This window comes from Taudactylus pleione, unplaced genomic scaffold, assembly GCF_031769625.1.
Source record: "Taudactylus pleione unplaced genomic scaffold, aTauple2 ptg000216l, whole genome shotgun sequence".
Taxonomy (NCBI): Eukaryota; Metazoa; Chordata; class Amphibia; order Anura; family Myobatrachidae; genus Taudactylus; species Taudactylus pleione.
Genome location: NW_028284618.1, coordinates 12,794,946 through 12,813,674, shown reverse-complemented (window position 1 = coordinate 12,813,674; position 18,729 = coordinate 12,794,946). Strand labels below are relative to the sequence as shown.

Here is an 18,729-nt window from a genome sequence, read left to right as displayed (position 1 = left end):
ATACGAAACAGGATAAGCTACTCAGGGCTCACATGAACAGACAAAGCGAAAAACAGAAAAAGTAAAGAAGAGTCAAACCGGAGGTAACAGCCCACTAGCAGACCAGTCTATCATTATTTTATTATATAAAAATGTAATCATTGTCGGATAATTCCCCTACAGAATAAATACTGTATTTTTATTTATTGGTTCCTCACATAGCTTTAATGAAGTGGAAGTACACCTATCCTCAGACATATGTTCTCGGTTTTATTGAGAAGAGTCTTCTGTGTGATTACAAGGTGAGCTTATTATTTCTATGACTTTGAGAACTTCAGACAAAAGTTATGAACAATTTATAGAGTCTGCAAAATTTACAAAAACAGTGACAAAAATAAAAAAAAAATCGTATCTATAAGTGCGGAATACATTTCCCAGACATTATATATCCGGTTGTTAAAATCTGCTGCTTTTGCTGGACCATGAATTAATGCTTACATTGGCGCACGTGTGATATGGTTTCCTGAGGACACTGTTTTCTTATTACAACACAATGATCTGATAAATCTTGTAGTTAATAGGTTGTTTCAGTCAGAGAAATTCCTTGGATTAAAGCCTTCATCCTCAAATCTTGGGCAAAGTGAAATAAAATATACCAACGATAATTTTAGGCCTAAACCATACAGGCGATTATCAGTATCTGCGATTCAATGTCCTGAGTAGAATTACTTAGGAAACAAAGAGCTACTTTATCATATTTACTGCAATTAGCGGCCTGAGGATTAATCAGGTCTGAAATCTCATATAATAAAGTTACTTTTAAATAAATACATAAATATATATGCAGAAATGAGCAATTAATTTCATCTTCTAAAAGATTCATCTTTTAAAACTCACATGATTTAATTACGGCATTGTGCAATCAAAGATGAAGGTTGCCACATACAAATCACCTTTGTAGATCACCCCATAGTAAAGTGGGCGTCACTTGCGTAGTTCAGCCCTTACAGAGACACAAGTGTACGGGATCTTGCAGAAGAGAGGGTTTTAGACATTGCAATACAATATGACAAATGCATTAACTTGGCTGTGTATTCCTGTTTTTTTCTTTTTATACAGTTGGGGTGTTCTTTTTGCAGTTGGCAGTATTTGACCGTTTGTTAACGGACCTCACTGCCGCATATTTTTCATTGGCTTGTGGGTTTTATTGCGTTTGCATAAAGTGGAGAGAGATAAAGAACCAACCAATCAGCTTTTAACTGTCACTTTACAGACTGTGGGGCAGATGTATGAAGCTCTGGGAAGTGATAAAGTGGAGAGTGATAAACGACCAATCAATCAGCTCCCAACTGTCATTTTGCAAACACAGGGCCGTATTCAATTAGTTTCGCACCCGCGATACTTTTCCGCCTGCCGGACTTTTCACCTACATCACGTGTTTTGAATGCGAAAAAGTCAAAGACGAGCTCCCGCTATTCGCTGTATTCAATTAGAAAGGACGCGAAAACGGCACCCGGTGAAACTCAAACAGGCAAAAAGTCTGTCAAAAGTGGGGAACTGAGTCTGACACCCCCCCAAAAGGTGCACTAACATTGGGGATCACTATAGATGCCCCCCATTAGCCCCAATGAAGGTATTTGGTTGTGTCAATTGGTGCCGATTAGCGCATTTACACAAGTGGTGAAGGATAGCATTAAGCAGTATTTTTTTTGTGAAAATAACTACTCCCAGCAAATTTTGGGTACTTGAAAATGGGTGCTACCATATTTTATAGTTGCTAAAGTGCAGTTTTAAATTACGTAAAAAAATCCACCTGGCGCAAGCACCTGCAATAAAAAAAAAAAAAAAAAAAAAAAAAAAAACACCTGCCCCATACTTGGGGACCCCCCAGAAGTATATTTCGCTGGTTTAAAAAAAGTTTGTCCCCCAACTTTGCACTTTTTCGCCCCAAAATTAAAGTACTTTTTTTTGGGTGTTCTAAAGAGTTTTTTTTGACACAGTTTATATTTGGGGGACTGTCCCAAGGGTGCAGGGTGGTTTCCCAAATCCACAATTCTACACTTTTTTCCGCCTGCTATTCATAGGCAAAACTTTTCCGCGAAAAGTCTTTGGAATTGAATACGGCGGAAACTTTCCACCTGGCGAAATGACATCATCCGCAATACTTTTCTGAGAATTCGGACTTTTCGCCTCTAATTCAATACAGCCCACAGCCTGTAACATGACAGTTGGGAGCTGAGTGGCTGGTCGTTTATCTCTCTGCACTTTATCACTTTCCAAAGCGTCATACATCTGACCCTGTGTTTGAAAAATGACAGTTAGGAGCTGATTGGTTGGTACTTTATCTTTCTCCAAGCTTTGATAAATAATCCCCTATAAAACATATGGTATATTATTGTTGTACACATGTTTATAGGTTTTGGGGGTACTTTTCAACATTTTGTTTTCTCTACATCTTGACAATATTAGGCTTTGTTTATGTATAGAAATGTAAACCGCAAAATTAGAAACTAGAGGGAAAAAGAAAAACAAGGTGTGTAAGGAAATGACACCTCCTAAGAGGTTCCTCATGTTAGCTATATGTGTGTACAGTATGAATACATGAGCCAGAGGAAGTCTTGCCTTTGTATCTTTTGTTTTATTTTATGACTTTAGAAAGGGCAATACGGACTTACCGATTTTAAAATAATTCTGTGTATACTTGAAACTCACATACTGGACTGAGAGACAGGAGCTGCGATACTCACCACTGTAAGAACTCGGGGGAATAGTCAAATCGGAACATGTTGTCGTCATCTTCCACATAATTCTCATTCAGCAAAGTGTATAGTTCTTTTAGCTGGTTATAAAGAAATAGAAATGGAGAGAGATCAGATGACTGTAAGAACTCGTGCCACAGAACTTAGGGGTCTATTTACTAAGCCTTGGATGGAGATAAAGTACCAGCCAACCAGCTCCTGACATCTTTCAAACACAGCCTGTGACATGGCAGTTAGGAGCTGATTGGCTGGTACTTTATCGCCATGCAAGGCTTGGTAAATACACCCCTTAGTCATATGAGGAACCAGCTGTAAAAATGACAAGTTTCTGTTGCATACACACAGTGGAGGGGGGTGCCCCAATATCATGAGGCTGAAGCCTATCCGTTCAACATCAATGATATGAAACAGCAAGGTTCTGATATGTGCACTGGGAACTGCAGCCATTTCTTTTTTTTTTTTATATCTATACCATGCCTGGTTGCAATGAAATCCTGGACTGTTAGGGTGCTTTTAGGACCAACTGAGTTGAGAAAACTTTGCCTTAAAAGAGAACATGACTTGCAAATAATTGTTATACATTCATTTTCGCTCTGATGTGAGCATCATACAATTGTATCGGCTTCTCTGTAGCATTACGGGTTAATTAATTAAATTGAATAAAAAAATTTCAAGCAGCGCTGCCACCTGGGCAAAAAGTTGAGCATTATAGGAATCCCCCCTCCCAGAGTCACAGGGGCTGCTCCATGCAGTCAGTATCCCGGAGCTTTGTGGGCCATTTCACCCTCATTGGCCAAAAACCAGGACTGTGCTTTGGAGGGGAGCATGGGTGGGAGGACCAATGAGAAGCCACAATGGCAGTCACTGAATTTTCTTATTGGTCCTCCCGCACACACCCACTTTCTGTAGACTTTAAGGATGTATTAGTGGTCGGACACCAGCATGGTCAGCGCTGGTTTAGGAGGGAAAAGTAAAACTTAATGGACAGAAGTTAGATGGATCCTGCAGCAAGACAAGTAAATGTGATGGAAGCAGATAAGTCACAATGATGTATGTGCATTATTCCCCCAGGAATAACGGACAGCTATACAGTAAAATACAGAAGCCGGGCTGACTTACCACCTCCGCATCGCTCAGGTCTAGCGTGTCCCACATGAAACCCTGAGGCAGAGAGTATGGCTCTTGACGAATGTTGTCCTTGTCGGGTTCGATGGGACCGTGACAGGTTATAATTTCGTCTAAAATAAAAAGTGATGAGATAAATTGACATGTTTACAATGCACTGTGATATTAGGGAGACATTCTGATAATGAAGAAGCTTCTGCCCACTTATTTTCCAATGCCGTATCTTCCTCTCTCCATCCCAAGGGATATTTCTAAGTTCCTCTTTTGTGTCTCTCAGAGAATGAATAAAAGCCAGACAACGTATAATATAGAAGAGTGCTGATCTTGCATCAAGGGCCACACAATGTAGTAAAGCACACTATAAAACACACATACAAAGTACTATTCTAGCAGCATGGTCTAGATGGAGACTACCTGGAAGGGGAAAATGATGGAAAATTCAGAAGCCGGAGCTAGAATCCTAGGTGACGATCATTCTGCACCGGTCCGTTCCTCCGCATCGTAGAACATAAATGGAGCAGGTTTCTATGTTTGCTGGTGGCCCGGACAAGCAACAAGATTGTTGATCACGTGACAGAAATCAGAGTTATAAAGTCGTATTTATAAAGCAGAACGTTGGGTGGCTTGGTACGCTCTTATTGAAAACAACCAATGTATCTAAAATAAACTGGACCAAAATGAGATGATATCCTTAACAGTCAACAATGAAGATGTAAAAGTTACCATGACATGACTGGTATGGAGACACTAAAATGGAGATATCTGATGACTTATTGACCTCTCTTGTGCTTTATAGTTCAGTGATAATACAAGATCAGAGTGAATAACTAGCTGGCAGTTCAGCCCACAGAATGGCCATCACCACTGTGGGGTCAATCCTATTGGGTGCGAATTGCCAGTTTGTTTCTTGGGAATTCCAGAGAATTCTCCAATCCAATAAAAAATGCCTATTCGCACTACTCGCAGCGGAGGGGTGCGAACTCACTGCCAAATGAGATTTGCGGGAAATGCATGAAAATGTGGGGAAACCATCCCGGACCCCCCAAAACAGATAATTTCGTTAGCAGGACCGTATAGAAGGCTGTTTGTGGGCCTTAGGAAGGCAATTTAGGTTTTTAAATGGCGTCAAATGGTTGATTTGTGGGGTGGGGGGGTTAAATACAAGAAAATTATAAAAAAAAACTTTTTTCGGTTAATCTCAAACGAAATAAACGAAAAGTACAAAAAAAAAAAAGGTAGAAAAAAAGGGTGATTTTGGGGTACTGTGAGGGCACCTTGAAAACTATATAATAAAAAAAAATTATTATAAAAATTATTTTTCAACGTCAAAATTATTGTAATTACATTTGGGGTGCCTAAACGAAGGAAAACAGTTGATTTTGGAGTATTTTGCGGACATCTTTTTTCACACACCCCCTCCAGAAAAAAGACACGTAGTTACTGGACTAATTAAGCGAATTGGAAACTTCCAAATGCCTAATTAGTCATTAGGGGGGGGGGGGGTGTCCAAGGGGTTCAGCAGAGTGCCGCAACATTTTAACCTTAAATTAAAGATTTTCCTTTCCATCTCTCACCCTCAGGGAGGTGCGAGTGGAAAGTTGCGAATTCAGTCTGACTGATTCAGTGCGAGTTGCTAAGTGGATAGTAAAATGAATTCGCTAAGCGAATTCAAAGTGATAATAGCAACTCGAACCTCGCAATTCGCACCTAATAGGATTGACCCCTGTGTGTAGGCAATGAATAGTTCCATAATGGTCCGCACAGTCATGTAACTGGCTGCGTGTGGAAAACAAATGAATAGACCTTTTACAACCCTGCAACATATTTATCTTAACTATCCTTCATTCTGACCACGCTCCTGAAACTTTATAAGCCCACTGGCATTTTTTGGTATAATGGTTGCTTAAAAGACAAGAAGATTATATTATACAGCAGGGATGGGGAACCGTATAAGGCCTGTGGAATCATTTGATATGGCCCTCGGAGCTTTTTTTCTGTTAGTCTCATCTGGCTAGCAGGGTGCCTAGAATAGCATTAATTTTTTTTGCGTAGAGGTAAATCTATGCAGCAGTGCCGCCTGGAACGTCCTTAGGACACTTCAGACGGTCACACTGCTGCCCTTACAGCTCCCCGAAGCATCCTCAGGATGCTCAGGGTATTGCTGTAATCATCGGCGATTGTGGCCCCCCCCATGTGATGTCACACGGAGAGGCGTGGCCTGCACTGGGCCCGCAAATAATGTTATATATATCAAAACGGCCCTCGGCAGAAAAAAGGTTCCCCACCCAGTGGCAAACACAGGATTTCCAGAGGGGGGTTTCCAAATGCTTAATATTAATTAATATTAGAGCGAGTGTGGCCTGTCCATGAAGAGGGCAGAATATGTACTTAACCAGCTTTAATAAGCGTCATACAAAGTGTGTTAATTCCAGCATATACAGGACCAGTGATCACAGTAAGACAGATGCGGCAGTAGGGCCATCCTGCCTGAGCTGAATGTATTTATTTTAGATGTGGGCTCCATTCCAGACTATTGGAGCAAGTTCGGGAGCCTGGAGGAAGAGCAGAAGAACCTAGCACTGCCCTGGGCATATATGTACATATTGGCTCTATAGCAGTGTATCTCTAACAGTGCATGTTTTCCAGATCTCCTAGTTGGTGCACAGGTTATTTATTTCTGGCTGATACATGTTAAAAGATCCACAGGTGGTGCTACTTATTTCATTTGTGATACTGAGAAGAACATGCAGCGCTAGTAACAATCTATTATATTACTATTTCTATTATGGTCATGGTGTGGGCTGGGGAGGGGGGTTTCTAGGCAGATGGAAACCTCCCTTGCATTTGCCTATGCCACTCCTGTTGCACAGGTTACAGATGCATTTAAACATTGAAGATGTTAAATGAAAGTCCTGTACTGAGGATCTGGTAGGCCCTGCACTGCTGACCATGATGAATGATCAGTGTTCAATGTGACTTTAAAAAGTTACCCAGTCTATAAGTGTGGTTCAAAAAGGTCAACAGTGTAAAGGTCGACAGGTTCTGAATGTCGACAGTAAAAAGGTCGACATGTTCATTAGGTCGACCATCATTCTGTCGACATATAATTAGGTACAGTGTTAAATGGTCGACAGTCAACATGTCAACAATTTAAAAAATATATATATTTTAGCCTAACCCTATAGCTGTCGGATCGGACTACATATCGTCCACATCGTCGGGTCACGATCATAGTCAGCGACAATCGCCCGTCGGACCTGCATGCAGGGGCGATATTGTCAGCGGGTGCCACGCTACCAAATGCAGCATGGTCCCCGCTCTCGCTGAAAGCATAGGCAAGTGTGCACTTACCGATGCCGGGACCCGCCGCTCACAACATCGGCTGGGTACACCTTGTTAAATGTGTACCCACACTTAAGCCTAACCGCAAAAAAACCCAACGTGTCAACATTTTAGTTTTAGCATGTTAAACTACGACACTTTGACTGTGACGACCATTTTAACCATGTCGACAGAATGATTTTTTTACTTTCGACATTCGAAACGTACCGACCTTTCGAATGTCAACCTTTTTATTGTTGACCAATCGACTGGTATCCCTGGTTTTCTAAGTGATTTGTATAAAATTATATTTTGCAGGCTGAAATCTAAGCAAAATTAATGTGTTTGATGTGATCATGAACCACTGAATAAAGGGAGTGTCAGCTTGGACATAATATTCAGCAACACGGTTATAATAATAAAGTACACACATCATAATATCAGCAATAAAAGCGAAAGAAACTAAAATTTCTCAGTAAACTGTAAAATACTTCCGAAAACAGGAATTTATTAAAAAGAGGTAACATTTAAGACCTTAAGCTCTACCTCTATGCAACTTTTCAAAGTACATAAGGCTACTTTTGCGAAGGACTTTTCTTCGACTGCTCAACTAACCAACAAATAGTTATAAGAACCGAACATGAAATGTCCAGTCTTATGAACATTAATTACTTGGCTTTCAGTATGCTAAGTCGCCCACTCTACGTAAGTAGGAGCAACGGGATGTCCTGGAATAGGACGGATCATCAGGAAAAACTGGAGAAGACTTTCTTAGGATACTCAACTAAAAACTTATCTGCGGCTGTATCTAATGCTCTACACAAATCTTCCTGGAAGATAAACTTGAATGAAACGAAAAACATATAAACCAGATTTTTGGGGCAGGGAATCTCTAGGTGTATGCATTATAACAAGGGAGCATTTTCTGTACACAGTTCAAATTCAACTAACCGTACACATAAACATCACATATTCTGGCTGTTAGGTATCAGCAACCAATCCACCAGATATAAAACTATATACGAAGTAGTAGTATACAGACCTAAAACAAAAAACATATATATTGTATTTCCACAAGACGATGGGGGGAATTCAATTAGCTACGGTAATTTACCGTTGATTCCCCAGGGTTATCTAAATAGTCCCGAAATCATTCCGGCTGGCAGCTATTATCGGGGCTTTTTTTATGGATCCTCAGCAGGCTCCGAAAAAACGAAATCCACGATAAATAGCCCATTTTCGCAATCACGGCAATGAAAACACATAGGGCCTGATTCAGAGCCGGACGCTCTTTGAGAGTGTTCGCTCTGAATCAGGGCATCACTTTTTTTTTTTTTAAACGGCCTCCTGGCCGCTCCCACAGCTTATGCGAGCGGCCAGGTGATGGTCGCGATGCCATCGCGACCATCAGGCTTGCGACGAGACCCTTGTGGTAGGGTCTCGTGGCCGCAAGCCCCAGTGGACTTCATGCTCTATTAGAGAAGGAAGTCGACCTACTGACATCATGAGTGATGTCAGTAGGGCCACCCACAAACGGCAAGCAGTTTGTGTAGCCACCCCCCTCCCCGCCTACAAGACGTGGCGAGCTGTCGATCAACATCGACAGCCGCCCCTTTTGTAGTGAGTCCCGGAGCGAGAGAATTTCTCTCTCGCTCCGGGGCTCGCGCACGCCGGAGCTGGCTCTGGCGTGTGCATGCGCAGTAAGGGACCATCGACCCGCTTGCGAGTGCTGTGCGCTCGCGAGTGGGTCTGAATCAGGCCCATAGATCCATCAACTTATCACGGATTCTGTCTGTTTTCGTGTGATGAGAGATAATTTTTCACACACACACACACAAAAAAAAGGGCTGTAATTGAATTGCGTGGAAAAAAATAATAATAATAAAAAAAAGAAAAAACACATAACAGTCCAATTTTTCATGCGCAAAACATTGGAGCTAATTTAATTCCCCCCTATGCATGTTATAGCATCTCAATGTGAAGTATTGTAAGAAATCTCCATTTTATCTTCTGTCTGACCTCCCCAGTGACCTTGAACGCCCTTAACGTTACCAAACAGATGATTAGCATGCAACGTGCTCTTACAGGAGAGTCCAAAGGGAGAGGTGAAAAATAGAGGATAAAATGATTTCCTCCATTTGAAAAAACCTAGAAAGGATCTAATTTTAGCCCTAATGCTGTCGAGAAAACGCTTTTATGCATCATATACACAGAAAATGAAAGGGGAACTCTGAGCTCTGAATTATTACATTAGCCAACAATGGATTCTGATGGTGTACATTTTTATACAAATGAAAAAGCCACCAACACACAGGCTGAGTCTCCCATATCCAAATACGGAATATTTTTAGCATGACTGACATATTGAAACCTCTGCTTTTTGATGGTTCCATGTACACAAACTTTGTTTAAGTTACAAAATTATTGAAAATATTGTATAAAATTACATGCAGGCTGTGTGTATAAGGTGTATATAACACACAAATGCATTCTGTAATTAGATTTGGGGCCCTGGTCCCAAGCATTCTGGATATGGAGAGAGAGAGAGAGAGAGAGAGGGAGAGGGAGAGGGAGAGGGAGAGGGAGAGGGAGAGGGAGAGGGAGAGGGAGAGGGAGAGAGAGTGTGTGTGTGTGTGTGTGTGTGTGTGTGTGTGTGTGTCTCATTGATCACCTAAGATACATGAAACTGTTTCTGCACAACTAAATAAGTCCATAGTCTTCTCTGCAGAGAGTCTCCATGGTAGGGGGATCTAGCGGGTTGGGTACGGGATTCCGGCAGTCAGACTCCCAACATCGGCATACCCACAGGGTTAGGTAACCAATATTTGTCGGGCTTAATATCAAAAACACCCCTATGAACTGAAGAGAGAGCCACCTAGGAAGGAAGGCTGTAGAGGAAAAAGACGGGGCTGATATCAGGGACAACACAACCAGTGGCTCAATTTGCTTCAAAATAAAAAGCCGAAAAACTGCTACATATATGGTATTATATTCTAACCAGACTGAATAGGCTCTACAGAAATACATCGGATTGGTGCTGGACAGGAGGCACGGGGACCGGTTCTTCCTGCATAGTCGCAAATCAATGTCCTCCTCTCACTACAAAACGTACTACTTGCTGCGCCAGTGGGGGTTCAGTACGAAATGTTGACAGTAAAATAGTCGATACATTCACCATGTAGATAGTGATGACATGTCGTAATTTTGTCCTGGCAGATCCAGTGACATCTTCAATGTCCTGGCAGTCATGTGACCGCCACTTCCGTTCTGATAAGTATATCTATGCTAACACTAACCTTAATCCCTACCCGAACCCTCTCTCTGGTGCCTAACCTCCCCTCCCCCCGTAGCCTAACCCTCCCCTCCCCCCGTAGCCTAACCCAACCCTCCCCCCCAGCAGCCTAACCCTACCCTCCCCCCGCAGCCTAACCCTACCCTCCCCCCGCAGCCTAACCCTACCCTCCCCCCGCAGCCTAACCCTACCCTCCCCCCGCAGCCTAACCCTACCCTCCCTCCTCCACAGCCTAACCCTAATGCCGACATTCTGAGAAAGTCGACCAGTCGCCTGGCAACACTGTGGTGTCAACATTATGAATGTCAATCTTGCTACTGTCAACCTTTTGACTACATCCCGCGCCAGTGCCTTCAACCTCTTGCCATCAGAACGAGTTTGCCAGCTATCAACATACTGGAAGCGCCCCTCGCCATCCATGATCGGATTATATTAAAAACTAATAAAATTGCTCTGCATAACAACCTGAAATTTCACTTCTTCAAAAAGCAGAAAAATATTACACAAAAATGAAAATGTATTTAATAAAGAAAAATGACCGACAGAGTAAATCTCTCCTGAATTAGTCTGCCTCCCCCTAGCGCCTAAATTTAGGTGCGGCGCACCCCAAATCTCCCCACCCCCCTCATTACTGCTCCTGCACTCCAATACCTTCTATAACAGTAAGTGTAAGGCGCTGAATAACACATAGTACGCAAGTACAACATAAATCATCATCTCCCACCTAGATTACTGTAATTTCCTCACGGGCCTAGTGATCTCCCATCTCACCACCTTCAATTTATCCTTAACTCCACTTCCCAGCCCTCAACCATCCCTTCTCCTCCTCCCTAATCACCTTCTCCAACGCTCGCTCCCAGGATCTCTGCAGCGCAGTTCCCTACCTCTGGACTGGAGTGTCCTACTCTCACCCAGCCTCCCTGTCTTTAATAGTGTAATCAAAATGCATCTCATCTCTTCTTTGAAGCCTACCGCCACTCCTCCTAAATCTCCTGTATCTGCACACACTAACTCTGCTCCCTCTCCTCCTGTGTGTCCATCCGGTGCCCTTCTAGAATGTAAGCTCTTGTGAGCAGGGCCCTTTCTCCTTCTGTCCTCCTGTAGTACTGTATATATGTAATTTATGAACTTTTCTATAACCATCCTATATAATGACCTTCTTTAATGTTAGGGTTTGTTCAGTCCCATTTATATGACTCGGCGGGAATGTGTTTTTTTTTTTTAAAGTCACTTTCGTTTTTAACCAAAGAATATCAGGGTGAGGATAAAAAAAAAAAATGATTATATTATGACTGATATCTGAAAAAGTAAGTTTTGGGGTATGCCGGTCCTTTAAAGTTCTGAACTTATGTAAAGGTGTAAAGACAATCTCCTTGGCAAACACAAGCAGAGATTAAACAGGGAGTTCCCTAATGCCAACTTACTAAGTTTTGGAACAGGCTGTGTATCCCAAAACTGGTATTTACGTTTGCTTGCCTCGTCAAGGTTCTTCGCGGGTCCCTGGCAGGCGGAAAACAGCTCCATAGCTCTCTGAATATCCTGGAGTTTCTGCATTGGAATGGCAGGGTTCTGCAGAGACAAAAGGATTCAACATTAAGTAAGGCGGGCGATAAATCTACTTCACGATTCCCCGTTCTGCCGACACTGATCTGATAAGTCAATCAAAAAACCCCTTAATGATCGGCGATATGTCGGGCAATTGGGGAAAATGTTATAAATCCCCGACTCTCCAATTTCGACCGTTTTCGGGTCGGAATCGGGGTATCAAGTCTGTCCAACATGTTGGATTTCTTAGATCCCCCCCGTCACAGGTAGAATACGGCATTGCCCCGATAGCGGCTACATGTATGGGCCCCATTAGACATAATTTACATCTTTGAAACATAATTAAAATAAACTAAAACATTGATGGTGTCGATTTGGTGGGCTGAGCCAATATTCATGAGAATGTAGTATAGTAATTCACCAAGTACCAGTCCCCCATATTTAGTGATGACGTGCCAGGCTCGGTAAGATGTGTGTACTGGTGGGGAGCTGGGCTTTGGACCACTGCAGACTATCAATAGGCAGAATGCATTTTTTTTCACCAGTGCCATCACTAATGCCACGTTGTACTTGGGAGGCCCACAAGTACAAAAATATCTGATTTCTCTCCCCTCATGGCCATCCCCCCAAAAAAATATATATTATCAGAAAAAAATAGTATATTTTTACCTGTTTAATTCAGGTTTGAAATACCTTGTGCTTCTGTTTTTAACACACCCCAGGCACCTCATGACACTGGGCCTGATTCAGACCCACTTGTGAGCGCACAGCGCTCGCAAGCGGGTCGATGTTTCCCCAATGCGCATGCACCTCCTCCGACGGGCACAAGCGTGAGCGCCAGCGAGCGAAGGCAGCTCCGTCGCTCACTACAAGACGGGACGGCTGTCTATGTTAATTGACAGCTCGCCCCTTTTGTAGGCAGGGAGGGGGGGTGGCCGCACAAACACAAGCGTTCCCCCAGGAACGCCTGCCGTTTGTGGGCGGCCCTCTATTAGAGGAGGAAGTCCACTCGGTCTTGCGGGAGCAGAGACCCTCCCGCAGGGTCTCGACGCAAGCCCGATGGACGCGATAATCGCGACCATCACCAGGTCGCTCGCACTAGCTGTGGGTGGTCACCCACAGCCCTGCGAGCGGCCTGGAGGCCGAAACAAGCAAACAAAACGCCCTGATTCAGAGCGAGAGCCTCTGAATCAGGCCCTCTGTTATTAACCATCCCCATGCTGAGATCTCAGTTATAGACCCCCCTTTTCCACAACACACAAAAACAAAATGACCTTGAAGCAGTCGGCAGACCCACTTCTGCTCACACCCTGTAACACTGACAGACTTGTACGTTCTCATAATACCCAAATCATCTACTCAGCGTGTACAGGGGAGGACGAAGAGCTGTTCCACCGCAGACCCACACCGGCATCCCGATGTCTAACACAAGTACAATAAACACAAAGGTAGTACACTGACTCCCTCTCATTTCTGAAGGGGGCCTGGAGCCACGGCACTATCCACTTCTGTGCCTTCCAGCCCACCAAAAACAATAGACCATGTGGGAACCTGATTGTTCACGGGTCACCGGTGGTTGCTCCCCTGCTTTACAAATACCATACTTACACTCAGGTGTAATATGCCCAAATATCAATGTGTTATAGGAAGTGGGTTCTGTGGGGGCTTATGACCATCTGCAGTTTATTTAATAAACCCAACCTACATCAGAGCTGGAGGAGGCGCAGACAGGTACAGAAGGGGCCGATAACATGACAGAGGGGGCACAGAGGTATCTGACGCACCTCCACATTTGCAATTAATATAACCAGTGGCTGAATATAAAACTATGGTTCATACACTTTCCTCCATTCTAGGCACAAGTAACACAAACAAAATAAAATAGTCTGTGATTCCAAGAAATAAACTATTGAAAACTCTTCTGTGGAATCCTGTAATGCAGTCCATGTATAATATACTGATCCTAGATGTCACATCTTCCCACAATAAGCTCTCTCTTCCCAGTGATGTGCAGTCAGGCAGTCATAACTGGATGTGGTCATTTACACACATATGGGAACTAATTCTGGGTTGCACAGAATGTGGTTACAATTCCAACATAGTGCCATGCAAACATATTCTGCTAGTCAGAAGCAACAATGCGTCTGCACCACCCTCAGCCCTCCGCTCGTGGCGGCAGAATATGCACCCCCCCAGCCCTCCGCTCATGGTGGCAGCATATGCACCCCCCAGCCCTCCGCTCATTGCGGCAGCATATGCACCCCCCCAGCCCTCCGCTCATTGCGGCAGCATATGCACCCCCCCAGCCCTCCGCTCATTGCGGCAGCATATGCACCCCCCAGCCCTCCGCTCGTGGCGGCAGAATATGCACCCCCCCAGCCCTCCGCTCATGGCGGCAGAATATGCACCCCCCAGCCCTCCGCTCATGGCGGCAGCATATGCACCCCCCCCTCAGTCCTCCGTTTGTGGCGGCAAAATATGCACCCCCCCAGGACACCGCTCGTGGCGGCAGCATATGCACCCCCCAGCCCGCGGCTTGTGGCAGCAGCCGTAATCACTATCATCAGCGTTTGCACCAGCCCTTGGTGCAGGAAATATGACTCTACATACGCACAGCTAAGAATAGGATGTAACTCTCTGTACAGAATGGGTTCGAAATACCAATGCTTAGCCGCCAGTTAAAATTCCAACAGTGGATGCCCGACAGGATGAAGATCCCGACTGGGGCAGGTAAGTACCCTAACCCTCCCTTAGGGGTGCCTAACTCTAACCTCCCCCCTAGTGCCTGTCTATCCTCCCACGAGGGTGCCTAACCCTAACCCCTCTTACCGCTCCCTAAACCTAACCCTCCCGGGGGGGGTGCCTTGCCCTAATCTCTCCGTGGGGGTGCCTAACTCTAACCCTCCACCCTAGGGGTGCCTAACCTTAATCCCCCCCCCTCCCAAACCTAACCCCGCTAGACTCCCTAATCCTAACCCTCCCTCCCCGCGGCTAACGCTAAGGGCACCCCAGACTTACCTTCGTTTAGGCTGGCGTCCTCAGCGTTCCGTAGTCGGGATTAAAATAGGCATCAGTATTTTGACGACTATCTTAAATCCCTTGCCGAGATTCCAATGTCGGGATTGAGACCAGCGGCATATACCCTTTGTACATGGCCCACAGCAAATTTATTATACGTGCCAAAGCTCCTTCTCCACCCATGAATACTCATCCAGCCGCAAGTAAGAAGCGACCAAGACGCATCGGGGCTTATGTGCATTTTGCTAAAAATCGCCTGATCCATCTGCAATTGGAATTGTGTGCAACTCAGAATCAGGGGCATAGTTGTGAAACTTGTTAATGATTACATGAAGAATACTGACAGTACACTTTCATATTATTCATCTCTATTTACTTGTACAGTATTTAAAGGTTTGTGGATACATTTTAATTGTTGTATGTGTATAACACTGCCAGGTAATGACATTGTACAGACCCAATTGGCAAGCAGTTACATTGCTAAATAAGACACTGTCAGTCATGCTGCGCGTAGCCTAGCTACCAAGCAGACAGCAGAGCACATGGGGTTAAATACAAGGAGGAAACCAGACAGCAGAGCACACGGGGTTAATACAAGGAGAAGAGCAGACAGCAGAGCACACGGGGTTAATACAAGGAAAAGAGCAAAAAGCAGAGCACATGGTGTTAATACAAGGTGGAAACCAGACAGCAGAGCACATGGGGTTAATACAAGGTGGAAACCAGACAGCAGAGCACATGGGGTTAATACAAGGAGAAGAGCAGACAGCAGAGCAAAACAATATGAGGGGTAGCAGCAGTAGAAAGCACAGCAGAGGAATAGCAGAAAGCATAGAGAATAAGACAGAGGTTGGAGAGGAACGGAAGGGGTTACACACAGACAGCAGAGGTGTTACTGCACTTCAATGATCAGACCAGACCCCACAGCACAGAGGGAGGAGGGGCAGGAGAATTACAGCAGAAGAGTTAACAGAGGGATGAGGAGGAGGACATCAGATAGTAGAAGTATCTTCAGGGTGTTACAGGGAGGCATTGGGGAGTAGGAAGCTAGCTAACGTGCTATGCCAGAGGCCTGACGCTCTGATACAGGCAGGAGGTGAAGGCCTTGCCAGGGGTGGGGATGTGAGGCCTGACGCTCTTGTACAGGCAGGAGGTGAAGGCCTTGCCAGGGGTAGGGATGTGAGGTCTGATGCTGTTATACAGGCAGGAGGTGAAGGCCTTGCCAGGGGTGGGGATGTGATGCCTGACGCTCTGATACAGGCAGGAGGTGGAGGCCTTGCCAGGGGTGTGAATGTGAGTGGGTGCTCAGGGCACAGAGGATGATGCTGGTGGGTAGGTCACTTGCTGATGGACAGACTGCGAGGCAAGGTGTGCGCACTGTGATCGGGCGAGTTGATGTTAGCGAATGGTTCTCTACCATGGGTGTGGTGTAATAGATAGACAATGTCTAGATTGACAGTCTAGGTCGACATTAAATGGTAGACAGGCAAAAGGTCAACACAGACAAAATGCAGATTGGCAAATGGTCAACAGTGCAGAAGGTTGACTGGGTTAAAAGGTTGACAGGTTCAAAGGGTCAACAAACAAAAAACATGGTTGACATTTTGTTTTATTTTGTTTATAATTTAACCCTCCAGTGGTTCCCAAATGGGGTGCCTCAGGACACTTGCAGGGGTGCCTCAGGACACTTGCAGGGATGCCTCAGGACACTTGCAGGGATGCCTCAGGACACTTGCAGGGATGCCTCAGGACACTTGCAGGGATGCCTCAGGACACTTGCAGGGATGCCTCAGGATGGTGGTCCAGTAGCAAATAAAATGATATTTAGTCAGTGTGGTAGGCAAAACCAGTGCTGGTGGCTGCCAATCAAAATATATGTGGACAAAACGAAGTGCAGCCCTGTCACCCACCACATAAATGACCCTAAGGGTGACATATTAGCACAATATACTTCATTTCATTTTATTGCTGAATTTCTCAATAACAAACTTTTGGATTAGTGGTGCCGTGGAAAAAAATGCTGATACTCTAGGGCGCCGTGATTCGAAAAAGTTTGGGAACCACTGCCCTAATCCTAACCCCTTAGTGCCTAACCCTCCCCCTAGTGTCTAAACCTAGCCCTCCCCCTAGTGCCTAACTCTAACCATCCCCTCCGATAGCCTAAACCTCTATCAAGTGCCTAACGCTAACCTCTAACCTTAAAGATGTTCCAAAAACACGTGTCAACCATTTTTTTTGTGTCGACATTATTAACATGTCGACCATTTGTCCCTGTTGAGCGTTTGACCATGTAGACCAATTGCCTGTCGACCATATGATGTAGACCTATTTTCTGTCGATCTTCCATCCGGATACTCTCTTCAACAGACCGGTTCCAAATCCACAACTAAAGGTCGGGACACACTACATGATGTCTAGTGTGTACCGACCTCGTTAGTGACGGCACCCGGCAGGCGGTGGCTTCGGCAAGTGCGCAAACACTGACAACGGCGGGGGCCATGCTGCATTCGGCAGCATGGCCCTTGCTAACAATGTCGCCCATCAGACTTGCATGCAGTCAATAGCACGATGTTGCTGATGACGCGCGGGAGCGTGCATCGTCACATCATCAGCGACACTAGACGATGTACCTGATATCTCGTCCGATCCAGCTGGATCGGACAAGATATTGTCTAGTGTGTACCCGGCATACGTCCAGTATGAAGAACTGCTGTAGTAGGATTGTAACGTACCCCGGTAAAAAGCATACGCTCTCCGATATATAGAAGGGGCATTTGTTATACAGCCCTTGTATTAGGGAATCGCAGGCCGCACCCTGAGATGTGGTTTATATAGTCCAGGGTGGTAAACTAAACCAGGCTTCTTCAGTGTGTCCATGCCTCTGAATTGTAGGTTCTCTTACCATCCCGGATTTTATATATACGGTACGCTATTAAAATGACCTAAATAGGTTGTATATCTTTCCTGATTATTTACAAGTCCTACGAGTGACGCCTGTATGCTGATTTATATATATATATATATATATATAGATATAGATATAGATATATATAGATAGAAAGAGGTTTTCACACCATTGAGAACATAAAAGTTAGCCACCTTTTAAGTGGAATTACAGATATTTTACTGAAGCAATTATTTTTTTCCATATATAGCTGTACAATTGCCCTGATGGGGTAAAACACCTAATTATCGATTGGGTCTATTTAGAACAATATAGGATACCTGCATAATACAAAGCAGTATTCTCTTTACAAAGGAACTGTTTGCTTTTCTCGTCCCCAGTGACCCTGTGTAAAGCAGCTGCTAGGAACAGCCGAAAATAAATAATTCAGAGCAAAGGTACATAACACTTTTCTGTCTTTCACTAAACACATTCTGCGCCACGGACGGCAGCCATGTAAATGAGGACCAGAAGACCTACAGTACAAGCGACAGTGTATAAGCGGCTACAGTGCCAATCATAGGACTTAAATGAGAGATCTATACACCTATGTATAGAAATTAGATTTGAAGACAATATTAGATCTCAACATATTCAAAGTAGACTCCCTGTACTTAACGTAACATTCATCCGAAAAAAAACAGCAGCACATTGTGCATTTACTGCACTAACTATTAGTTTTCCATTTCCGCAGGCAGCTCTAATAATACAATGGTGTGTGATATATTCACTGTATAGCTCTCTCT

General features: G+C 44.4%; 1 protein-coding gene across 1 annotated transcript in view; it reads right to left on the bottom strand.

The window, feature by feature from the left end:
• The window catches only part of NMT2 (N-myristoyltransferase 2), a 53,169-nt gene that overhangs the window by 11,856 nt on the left and 22,584 nt on the right, over positions 1-18,729 (bottom strand). Inside the window, exons 3-5 of the mRNA XM_088478668.1 lie at positions 11,901-12,045; positions 3,858-3,976; positions 2,727-2,818 (exon numbers count right to left, since the gene is read on the bottom strand). Of these exons, the coding sequence (XP_088334794.1) occupies positions 2,727-2,818; positions 3,858-3,976; positions 11,901-12,045 (356 nt within the window). The remainder of the gene's footprint in view (positions 1-2,726; positions 2,819-3,857; positions 3,977-11,900; positions 12,046-18,729) is intronic.